General features: G+C 41.8%; 1 protein-coding gene across 1 annotated transcript in view; it reads left to right on the forward strand.

Annotated features, from left to right (window-relative positions):
* The window catches only part of ptprn2 (protein tyrosine phosphatase receptor type N2), a 207,787-nt gene that overhangs the window by 194,097 nt on the left and 2,825 nt on the right, over window positions 1-10,865 (forward strand). Inside the window, exons 19-22 of the mRNA XM_034146922.1 lie at window positions 332-498; window positions 4,466-4,519; window positions 6,399-6,463; window positions 9,442-9,515. Of these exons, the coding sequence (XP_034002813.1) occupies window positions 332-498; window positions 4,466-4,519; window positions 6,399-6,463; window positions 9,442-9,515 (360 nt within the window). The remainder of the gene's footprint in view (window positions 1-331; window positions 499-4,465; window positions 4,520-6,398; window positions 6,464-9,441; window positions 9,516-10,865) is intronic.

Genomic DNA, 10,865 nt, shown 5'->3' on the forward strand with positions numbered 1-10,865 from the left:
TCCTTTGTTTACTTCCCAAAACAACGTGACATCCCTATCACCTTTAGTTTTGTGTAGATGCTTATCTTGAAGTTTATTCTTGCAGGTTTTTATCAAATCTATTTGCATATCCGGATACCAACATACTAAGACTTGTCTCTTCTTAATAATAATAATAATAATAATAGATTACATTTGTGTAGCTTTCAAGGGACCCAAGGCCGCTTTACATGGTGAACAAACAAACAAACAAGAAGGGCATCTTGGCATCTTCTTGGCTATTTCCCTACGTTTTATCGTGATTGTTGCATCGTTTGAAAATAAATCTTTCACTAAATCTTTATATTTCCAGGTGAACTTGGTGTCGGAGCACATCTGGTGCGAGGACTTCCTGGTGCGCAGCTTCTATCTGAAAAACCTGCAGACCAACGAGACTCGCACCGTCACGCAGTTCCACTTCCTGTCCTGGATGGACCGCGGGATCCCAAACTCAGCCCGGACCCTTCTAGACTTCCGCAGGTAAAATGGAGACCCTCATTGGTGTTTACTCGTGTCACTCAAACTAGACGAGGAGGCGGGGCTTTTCTCACCATGTAGATACCAGGGTTCTTACGGTCATTAAAAACCTGGAAAAGTCATGGAAATTCAAAATGCTAATTCCAGGCCCTGGAAAAGTCATGGAAAACAATATTCTTCCCAAAGTTTGGGAAAAGTCATGGAAATGTAACTAAAGTTGCATCAAATATAATTTATATTTTTTCTAATCGCCGAAATAGTAATACTATAATGATAATAAATACTGTATGGTATAGTAATGAAACGTAAAATGGCTTTTAACTGACGAGGTGTTTTGCCGGTGAGAGATTTTAGTAGAAGCTAGTCAGCCTATTGGATTTGTTTTAGATAGGCACAACATGTTTCATATGCAGACCTTATTTTCCTGTTCCATGTTAAAATAAACCATTTTCAGTGGTACCGCTGAGAAAGAGTCATTTTTTTGGTCATGGAAAATTAGGTAAAGGTCATGGAGAAGTCATGGAAAAGTAATTGAAAATCATTGGTGAAAAAGTGTATGAACCCTGAGATACCAACAACAATAAAATGAACACATTATACCGTGATTTAATTGTGATGCATGTCTCAGGCTCGGCTAAGCTAACATGTAGCTGCTCTGTCCACACTCACAACAACGTCATACAGACAGAAATAAAGCAGAGACTGTGTCCGGCACAGACAGTGTGGGGTTTGTACGTGTATAAACTCTGATGTTTCTCTAGTTTCTGAACAGATATGAGGAACTGTGAGCTCTGTGTGCTAACAGCTAACAGCTAACAGCTAACAGCTAACGGCCGCTGTTTGGTTTCCTGAGTCAACAATGACGACAGGCTGATGAATGATCTCACCGCTGATTGGCTTTAATTCATCTCTTCAGTTGAACATTTTTTAACTGACTATCCGCATCTTTGCATAGAGAGGCGAAGTCCCGCCCATCTACTTCCAACCCATGGGACCTTATTTCGGAAAAATTATGCATTGAAGTCAATGGGGAGAGAAAGATTATCTTTCGATCCCGTTTGAATTGTGCCACAAATTACTTCTGTCAATCTTAAATAATAATTTCCATGTCAAAAAAGTCACAGTTTGTCGTAAAACTGTTGAAATATAAGACTATGAAAAATACGCGACTAGAAAGACTACAAATCCCAGAGTCCCGGTCCCGCATGCTGGCTCTTAGGAACCGACTCACTCCCCTTGTGTGTATGTACAGCTCTCAACACGCCCAGACTTGGAGTGATTTTCACCTCTTTTAATACTTTCCGCCTCATTCTGAAAGAAAGAAGTGAAATGTGCCAACGTGACGGCCGTCTGGGTGTGTGGTGCGAGACGGGAGATGGAGTTCATTGAGCGCTTTCACACAAAAAACAAAGTGTTACTTCACAGTTTTACGAGACATTATTATTTTTTTGACTTGCAGAATTATCTTTTAAATTGACAAACATCATATGTGTAATTCGTGGCACAATTCAAACGGGATCGAAAGATAATCTTTCTCTCTCCATTGACTTCAATACATGCTTTTTCTGAAATAAGGTCCCATGGAGCTCCCCGGAAAGGGAGGGACTTCGCCTCTCTATTGACTTTACATGCAAAAAAAATCCTCTTCGAATGGTGCGTTCACACCGCGGCATCATTGGTGTTTACTCGCGTCACTCAAACTTGACGAGGAGGCGGGGCTTACCTCACCATGTAGATACCAACAACAACAATATTAACATATTACGACATGCAGAAAATATGCTTTTCCTCCGCTGTGAACGCACTTTAAGACCCTGAAGATCTCCACCTGAAAAATCCTGTTTTAATCTCCTCCTTGTATTCTGTTTTCTGTCTGCACCCTCTTTTTTTGCCCCTCTGCTTTTTTGGGTGTCCCGGTTGTTCTCTGATCAGGTTTCTGTGCTATCCCTTTCATCCCCGGCCTATTTTGTTCACCTCCCTCCAGAACATGTGATGCAGCAAATTAACCGCCCCGCACTGCTTGGCCTGGCTTGGGAAGAAAATAATATAAAACGCTAATTCAGACAGCCAATTAAATGAGAAGCCTGTCTCGCAAAATAAAGAACGCCAGTGACTGAATAACCTCGCTGTGTTCTCCATGTAATGTGTTCTGGCAGAAGAGCAGCAATAGGTCCTCTGGGAGAACCAGGAGGGAAAGGAAAAGCCTGCAAATGAGGACAATTCAGAGTCGATGCATCTGATTGGTGGACGGGTGTCTGTCCCTTATTTGTGATGCAGATGAGGGCAAAGGAAAGGATGCTGTCATGTCATGCAGTTTTTAAATGTAACTGGGTGTGCATATCTGTGATATCGAATGAAGAAAAGTTTGTTTATTTGATTTCATTTTTAAACCCTAACTCAAAGGTTGCATGTAAACAAAACACTGTGCGTGAGAAAATGGGTTTTTCTGCACAAAAAACTAATTCTTTCTATTTTTATTTTATCTTTCCTTCTTTATATCGCATTTTTTTATTCATGTATCTTATAGATAAATAAAACATAAATATTTATTTATTTAAATGTTAGTATCAAATGCGAGAATGATAATATATTTTTATTTTTACGTCTTTTTTATTTATTTCAGATTTATTTGAAAATATTTTTCCCTTAACTGTATTATATTTATTTATTTTTCCATTTATATATATATATGTTTTACATTAATATATATATATAAATATGATAAAAATATCTATTTATTTTACTTTTGGTATCCTCTTTTACAAACGAGTCAATGAGAATCAAAGAAGTCTTGATGTTTTTGAGGATGCTAAAGCCACACCTCCAGCTTATCCTGCAGGTGTGGGTGCGCAGGTTCGAGCAAGTTCTCCTTCGCTATTGGCTGTCATTATGTAGTGTAGGTGTTGTTCTCCTTCGCTATTGGCTGTCATTATGTGGTGTAGGTGTTGTTCTCCTTCGCTATTGGCTGTCATTATATGGTGTAGGTGTTGATCTCCTTCGCTATTGGCTGTCATTATGTGGTGTAGGTGTTGTTCTCCTTCGCTATTGGCTGTCATTATATGGTGTAGGTGTTGATCTCCTTCGCTATTGGCTGTCATTATGTGGTGTAGGTGTTGTTCTGCTTTGCTATTGGCTGTCATTATATGGTGTAGGTGTTGTTCTCCTTTGCTATTGGCTGTCATTATATGGTGTAGGTGTTGATCTCCTTCGCTATTGGCTGTCATTATATGGTGTAGGTGTGGTTCTCCTTCGCTATTGGCTGTCATTATATGGTGTAGGTGTGGTTCTCCTTCGCTATTGGCTGTCATTATATGGTGTAGGTGTTGTTCTCCTTCGCTATTGGCTGTCATTATGTGGTGTAGGTGTTGGGAATCTAAAGCTCTGACTTTACTCCTCAGAACTCTCAGAACCTCTCGGTGTTTCTCTCGGTCTTGCGGTTGCCAGTGTCATTTTTGTGATGCTGCAGCTCGTAATATGAGCCCAGTTGCATAGTCACAAAAGTGATCATTGGAAACTGTGTCTCCTCAGCCAGGCCTGTGCACCTCCTGCTCTTCCTCCTGCTCCTCCTCTTCCTCCTCCTCATCCTCACTGCTCCTCCCTCTTGATTGCATGGGAACTCCAACCAGCTCTGCATGGTTAGAACATTATAAAAAAGGTGGCTGAAAGGTAAAAAAAACTCGCTGTCTCGCTGTAGTCAGTTTCCATGGCAACAGAAGGTGGTGGGGGTTGGGTGTGTGAAAAAGGCTCGTTGGCCTTCACTGTGTCTGTGGTGTAAAACATCCCATAATAAGCCGAGGGTTAGTGGCAACCATCACAGTGTTACTTTAAGAGGTTTGATTGACAGGAGGCAGGTTTGCTCTTTTGATGAGTCACACAGTATGTAGTGTCTCTACTTTAAAGAGTCCTCGTTAGCAGCCTTCATGCTCACAATGCTCACCATAACATCCACTTTTCTCTTTTTCTATTGCAGGAAGGTTAACAAGTGCTACCGGGGTCGATCCTGCCCGATTATTGTTCACTGCAGGCAAGTATTCACTTTAAAGAGTCCTCTCCTGCTGATGTTCAGGTGTATATCAGTATGTAGTGTCTCTACTTTAAAGAGTCCTCTCCTGCTGATGTTCAGGTGTATATCAGTATGTAGTGTCTCTACTTTAAAGAGTCCTCTCCTGCTGATGTTCAGGTGTATATCAGTATGTAGTGTCTCTACTTTAAAGAGTCCTCTCCTGCTGATGTTCAGGTGTATATCAGTATGTAGTGTCTCTACTTTAAAGAGTCCTCTCCTGCTGATGTTCAGGTGTATATCAGTATGTAGTGTCTCTACTTTAAAGAGTCCTCTCCTGCTGATGTTCAGGTGTATATCAGTATGTAGTGTCTCTACTTTAAAGAGTCCTCTCCTGCTGATGTTCAGGTGTATATCAGTATGTAGTGTCTCTACTTTAAAGAGTCCTCTCCTGCTGATGTTCAGGTGTATATCAGTATGTAGTGTCTACTTTAAAGAGTCCTCTCCTGCTGATGTTCAGGTGTATATCAGTATGTAGTGTCTCTACTTTAAAGAGTCCTCTCCTGCTGATGTTCAGGCGTATATCAGTATGTAGTGTCTCTACTTTAAAGAGTCCTCTCCTGCTGATGTTCAGGTGTATATCAGTATGTAGTGTCTCTTCTTTAAAGAGTCCTCTCCTGCTGATGTTCAGGTGTATATCAGTGTGTAGTGTCTCTACTTTAAAGAGTCCTCTCCTGCTGATGTTCAGGTGTATATCAGTATGTAGTGTCTCTACTTTAAAGAGTCCTCTCCTGCTGATGTTCAGGTGTATATCAGTATGTAGTGTCTCTACTTTAAAGAGTCCTCTCCTGCTGATGTTCAGGTGTATATCAGTATGTAGTGTCTCTACTTTAAAGAGTCCTCTCCTGCTGATCTTCAGGTGTATATCAGTGTGTAGTGTCTCTACTTTAAAGAGTCCTCTCTCGAACAGGAAAGGGAAAAAATCGGCCTTAAAACCCATTAATCCAGTTTTCTCTATTCCTCTTATTTGAATGGAAATGATTCGACCCCACAAACTCTTCCCTTTTGGTCGAGTTAGTTAACCAGGTATCTGTCGGACATTTTTTAATGGTCACATCCTTCTTCATGCATGAGTGGATCTGCAGTGCATTAATGAAGCAGCGGTGCTCCTTTTTTATTGGCCTTGCCTTTTATTAGAGAGACGTGCACGCCTTGTTTGCAATTAGCATGCAGAGCGGCTGAATGGCCGGCGGCACAAAGGGAGGCTTTTCACCAGACTATCTCTGGAGAAATGGAAAAGCAAGGCTCTCCACAAGCTCTCTCTTTTCTCTCCAGCCTCTCCACCTCTCCTCTGCTCCTGAGGTGCATTCATTTAAAAAGCCTTTGTCCCCGGTGCGCCTCACAAACCCTTCCCCTCTCCCCCAAAAACCCCCAGACCACACATGCATCTCATTTATCAGAGCGTCAAATATTCAAGATGGCAAAAGTACACACATGCTTTACTCAAGTAGAAGTACAGATACTTAAAAATACTCTGGTGAAAGTAGAAGTACTGACTAAACTTCTTTACTCAAGTAAAAGTAAAGAGGCTTTGAAGTGTACTTAAGTAAAAAGTACCCATAACTAGCAGCTGTTTTAAAGAGTACCTGACTGATTTGTGTTCAACATGTAAAAAGTCATCAGTGGAGTAAAGTACTGATACCAGAAACATGTACTGACCGAAGTATTTGTACTCCAATACTTCCCACCTCTGTTCAGGAGAATGTGAAGGATGACTCTGGAAAGTATATTTGTCTCATTTCTAGTCTTCTTGGCGGGCATGGACTCATTTGTGCTCCTCTCTCAGCAGATGTAAATGTCTCCATATGAATCCACTTTATTGATCTCCTTCCTCTCTCTACAGCGACGGAGCCGGCAGAAGTGGAACCTACATCCTGATCGACATGGTGCTCAACAGGATGGCTAAAGGTAAACATCAATTAAACTCAAATGTAAGCTTTATTGGCATGAACATTAACGACATACAGGATTACCAAAGAATGGCACAATTACGACATCTATAGGTGTGATCTCTGCTCTTTCAAATCAAGGTTCAAGGTTCTTTATTGTCAATCTGACATAGCTACAGAGTAATTATGCAGTTGAAAATCTTATGTCACAGGCTTCTCCAACAATGCAACATAATAACATAACATAATAACAATAAGAGCAAGAGCAATACAAAAATAATAATAGTTATAAAAATGAAATAAAGTTATGATGTGGAATAGTGCAGTATGAGTCTATATACAAGTTATTGGAATGATATATCACATCACATCACATCACACTGTACAGACAGACAGACAGACAGACAGACAGACAGACAGACAGACATACAGACATACAGACGGACGGACAGACAGACAGACAGACGGACGGACTGGTAGATAGATAGACAGACAGACAGACAGACAGACAGACAGACAGACAGACGGACAGACAGACAGACAGACAGACAGATAGACAGACAGACGGACAGACGGACAGACAGATAGACAGACAGACAGACAGACAGACAGACAGACGAACAGACGAACAGACGAACAGTTAGACGGACAGACAGATAGACAGACAGACGGACAGACAGACGGACAGACAGACAGACAGACAGACAGATAGACAGACAGACGGACAGACGGACAGACAGATAGACAGACAGACGGACAGACAGACAGACAGACAGACAGACAGACAGACAGACAGACAGACGAACAGACGAACAGATAGACGGACAGACGGATAGACAGACAGACAGATAGACGGACAGACAGACAGACAGACGGACAGACGGACAGACGGACAGACGGACAGACGGACAGACAGACAGACAGACAGAGAGACAGACAGATAGACAGATAGACGGATAGATAACATTCCCCAAATTAGGATCAATAAAGTACTTCTTATCTTATCTTACCTTATCTTTTTCGGTCGCCATGTTTTCTTCCTCTCTCTCTCTCTGAGTCGCGTTAAGAAGTTTCCCCGGCAACAGGAAAACCTCTCGTTGTGCACCGAGGGTTTGGGGGAAGCATTAGAGTGTGACACCTCCTGACGGACAGACAAAGAGAGGAGGAGGAGGAGGAAGATGAGAAAGCACATCATTAATCGTCTCTTTGATCCTTTTCTTTGGTCACGCCGTGTCGACTTTCAGAAAAACACGCGTTTAGATTTAGGCGTGTTTAAGAGGTTGATTTTAACTTTATTTTCCCTTTTCTTAAACAACACATACAGTCGAAGACAAACAGGTGTGCAGGTTGTCCATCCGTGTTATTAATGTCATGAATAGATTGGATTGACTTTATTCGGAAATTCAAATATACCCTTAGTTTGAAGCACCTCTTTTCACCCTCTGTCTCAAACCAGAGCTGCTCTGATTGGTTAACTGGCCATCTCTGTTGTGACTGGTCAACTAGCTTAGAGATGTCCCCCCCCTTTAGCCAATAGGAGCGGGAGTTTTCCATATTGATGTCACTGTGTTCTGGAAATGTGGGATTTGATCCTTTGCAGACCATTTACATGCACAGAAAACCTATAGAACACACCCTAAACAGAACATTAGGGTGTTCTTTACAGAGGGGATGATGTGACAGATACCCCTGGGACAGATTTTGAAGTATCTGTGTCTAACATCTAGTCACAATATGTCTCTCCACCTGATATAAGACACAATAACTTCAGAAGTAACACTGCAGTGAGGCTCTGCAGTGAGGCTCTTGTTTTTAGACAAAGCATCATCTTGTTAAGTCAAATGATCTTATTTTGAGATGAAACACATATTTATTTATTAGGAAATCACCAACTAACATCAGGAAACTAAAACGTTTGAGCATGAGAGGCTCATTCTGTAACAACATCTCCTGATTCTGGTGAAATATAGTTCAAAGTGAGATAATTACAAGATGTGATTTATCTAAATACCCCTTCTTACTTCAAGACATCTCACCAAGCTGATGTTCACTTGTTCTATTGGCAGATTTTTGGACTTATTTCAAGAGAAAACCGCTTTTTTTTCATTATAGTTTTGTAGCATTTTTCCCGTGTGTTCTTGATATTTTGCGAACACCTAACGATATGCACATCTATTGTTGCTGCGTCACCTTAAAACCCTCTGTAGCTTATCTGCCCTCTGCCCTCTGACCTCATGAGGTCATCAGAACTGTGTACAGATGTCCCTTTCTGTAAAACAGCGATGGAGGTCAGCGGGATGAAAGGTGCCCCTTTAACCTTTCTGCAGAACCCAAAGTTTGAAACGAAGGTAATCTCCGTCTGCAAAGCCTTTCCTCTCTTTGTTGTCCGAGCCTCTCCTCGGCTTAGCTCGGGGGGGGATCCAGACTCTCTCTGAGACATGAAAGTGATGTCGGAGTACTTTGAGTCCAGCTGCATTAAATCCCCCCCCTCTTTTACTCTCTCAAAGAAACTCGTCCTTTCTCTCTCTCACTTTCAAAAGGAGCTCTCGGAGGGTTCCTCGTCTTGAAACCAATACATCTGACAGAAGAAGGAGATTCCCAGATTAATAGCGCTCGCTTTTTGCACGCTGAGATTCAAGATGCAAAGGTTTTATTGTCCTATGCACAAAGATACAGAGTGGAAATGGAAATGAAATTCTTCTGACCTCCAACAATGCAACATATATAATCAAATAAGAGCAGCAAACAATCACTTATAGATAAAAGTTACACGTGCATTTCTCACAGCTTTCCCCAGACCTGCTAAATCCACCTCGTGCATATTTTAACGAGGAGAACCGCCCGTGGCTCCGGTCCAAGTCCTTTTCCCCGGGATGAATGTAATAATTCGTCGCCGGGCGGTTTCTCTAAAGGCAGCGCGGCATCAAGAGAGAGATTGACAGATGTGAGCTGCTGGATTACTGCTTTGAACTCAGTCCAACTCTCCCTCTGTTGCAGGTGCTAAAGAGATTGATATCGCCGCTACCCTGGAGCACTTGAGAGACCAGAGAGCTGGGATGGTGCAGACAAAGGTAAGGAGTTAGGGAGGGAGGGAGGGAAGGAGGGAGGAAGGGAGGAAGGGAGGAAGCCATTCAAACATGTCTTTGTCGAGTGAAGGTTTATGTCCTGAAATTAGCATCGAAGCACATTTACAACCTGCCTAACTAACTGTTGTATTCATTATTATTTTCTGGAATAATTTGATGAAAAGGTTTTTTTATATGTCCTTAATCTGATTTAGAGTCTGAAATATCAGGATGTTTGATTAACCGTCACAAACACGAGCTCGAACCAGAGATTGTTAGGCATTCTTCTAGTATGTTGTTCACATGTGGGACCCTGTGGTGCTGTTGGGGTCAAACTACCCTAAGACATGATTACAGAAATCTAAAATGACAACACAATCCTTTACAAATACCGTCTTTATTCCCAACAATATGACATGTATGATTACTTTTTGCAAATCACTTAAAGTTCAAGTTAGATTTATGTAAAAAGAAAATCCACTATAATAAACACGTGGGTTGCATTTTGAATGGACAGCAAATACGGCTCTGGAGTTTCAGGTGAAAGAAATCCTTCTATCATTTTTCTTTTAGTTAAAATTAAAAAAAACGGATACATGTGACCGCCATACGGAGGCCGACAGGTGCAAAGGGGGGAGGGAGGGAGGGAGGGAAGGAGGGGAGGGAAGGAGGGAGGAAGGGAGGGAGGGAAGGAAGCAGGGAGGGAAGGAGGGAGGGAAGGAGGGAGGGAAGGGAGGGAGGGAAGGGAGGGAGGGAAGGAAGCAGGGAGGGAAGGAGGGAGGGAAGGAGGGAGGGAAGGAGGGAGGAAGGGAGGGAGGGAAGGAAGCAGGGAGGGAAGGAGGGCGGATGATGAATAGAAAACTCCAATAACTAATAACTAACTAACACAGATAACACACAGAAGCCTCTTACATGTTACAGCACTTCTACACATATAAACATGTATTTACACATTTATCACCAGACAGAATAAGTATCTTCTACTAGATGGCATTTTAGGGCTTTTCCTATCTCTTACATGCATCATTCTAAACATCCGCCAAATTGACCGTTTTTATGTAATATGTTGTAAAAACGTTAAATAAATCCAACTTGTTCCCACCATTATCAACATGTTTACTGTTTGAATCTCAAAAGAGTTCAGTGTTATGGTCGTTTCAGAATGATAGGACGTTGCGTCTGTCGTCCTTCACCTCAATACATTTATTTGAGGCTGCGTGCGAGACATTTGCTCTCCTGCAGGAATGATCAGAGTAATCATAATAAAGGCAGCAGCGTGTTAACATTTATGGAAGCTGCTGTTTCTCCATGGTTTCATTACTGATGCTTTTACAGCGCTGGTGTATACGTGAACAT

Source organism: Trematomus bernacchii, unplaced genomic scaffold (assembly GCF_902827165.1).
Source record: "Trematomus bernacchii unplaced genomic scaffold, fTreBer1.1, whole genome shotgun sequence".
In the NCBI taxonomy this organism is placed as follows: Eukaryota; Metazoa; Chordata; class Actinopteri; order Perciformes; family Nototheniidae; genus Trematomus; species Trematomus bernacchii.